At 39.9% G+C, this 1,104-nt stretch overlaps 1 protein-coding gene across 1 annotated transcript in view; it reads right to left on the reverse strand.

Annotated features, from left to right (window-relative positions):
* Window positions 1–326, reverse strand: part of LOC129253966 (putative nuclease HARBI1) — a 759-nt gene extending 433 nt beyond the window's left edge. The window contains exon 1 of the mRNA XM_054892414.2: window positions 1–326. This exon is cut by the window's left edge and continues 433 nt beyond it. Coding sequence (XP_054748389.2) covers window positions 1–326 — 326 coding nt within the window.
* Window positions 327–1,104: the final 778 nt, after the last annotated feature.

Here is a 1,104-nt window from a genome sequence, read left to right on the forward strand (position 1 = left end):
TCGGTAACCTGCGTGATTATCTTTGACACAGATGGTTGAGAGATACAAAGTGTGTCGCCATCAGTCCGCTGGAAACAGCCAGTGGCATAGAAATGCAAAGCTGTGCATATCTTATCTATGGGTTCAATAGGAAAGTTTCGATTCGCTCTAGGGGCAATGTCATCGTAGATGAGATTGGTGATGGAAAGAATACCTTCCCTGTCAAATCGATAGCGTTGGATAAGTTCAGCATTGGTATATGTATCCAAGGGATGAACTCGTCTGTCTGCCAAATACCGTCTCATTTCATGCTGGTTGTGGTGCAGGCGGTGGATGAAAGCTGCCATCTTTCCTGTTTATGCTATACGGCAACCAAATTTAAGACAGCTCACAACTGTCTTAAAGTTAGGGCAAAATTCTTAGCCATGTAGAATTTATGGAATACAGACTCTGCATATTTAAGAAAAGTTACTTAGCCATTCATCCTAAATCTGTCTTAGTCGCGCAAAAATTCTTAGCCAAATTCTTAGACAAAATTCTTAGCCAATTCTTTATGGAATACGCGTTTTGGCTAAGAATTTTGTCTTAGACAGAAAACTAAACAAAATGCTTAGACTTTTTACTTAAGCATGCTTATCTCGTTTATGGAATACGGGCCCAGAGCATCTATATTTAAATCTTCCTTCTGGAGTGATTCAGCGAGATTGCTTGTTTTCATCATCACGTTCTTCATAAACATCAGCGATATGATGAAATCTAAAATCTTCATCTTCTTTAGTATACCTAAGCTTGCGCACCCAACTGCCTGTCGGTAGGGGTTGCAGAAGTTGTGATTTCTTCCAAAGCTTTTAGAACAAGTTTGCAGTTGGCAACTGCAAACTTGTAGACAAGTCTACAAGTTGTTGTAGACTTGCACTCTTCATGAATTTGCCAACTGCAGAGTTACCAGTTTTTTAAGTCTTGTGTTCTGTTCTTTTCAGATCTGCAACGGGGCAGTACTTGTACATCACTTTGCTGACTGATAGAGCGTATAGTGTTCTGCCCCTTAATAGGCCCACTTTATATTTGCCAACTATACTTTGGCTTAGATTATTCAACTTAAACCTTGGAAATTCATCCCACCCC

Source organism: Lytechinus pictus, chromosome 1 (assembly GCF_037042905.1).
Source record: "Lytechinus pictus isolate F3 Inbred chromosome 1, Lp3.0, whole genome shotgun sequence".
Taxonomy (NCBI): domain Eukaryota; kingdom Metazoa; phylum Echinodermata; class Echinoidea; order Temnopleuroida; family Toxopneustidae; genus Lytechinus; species Lytechinus pictus.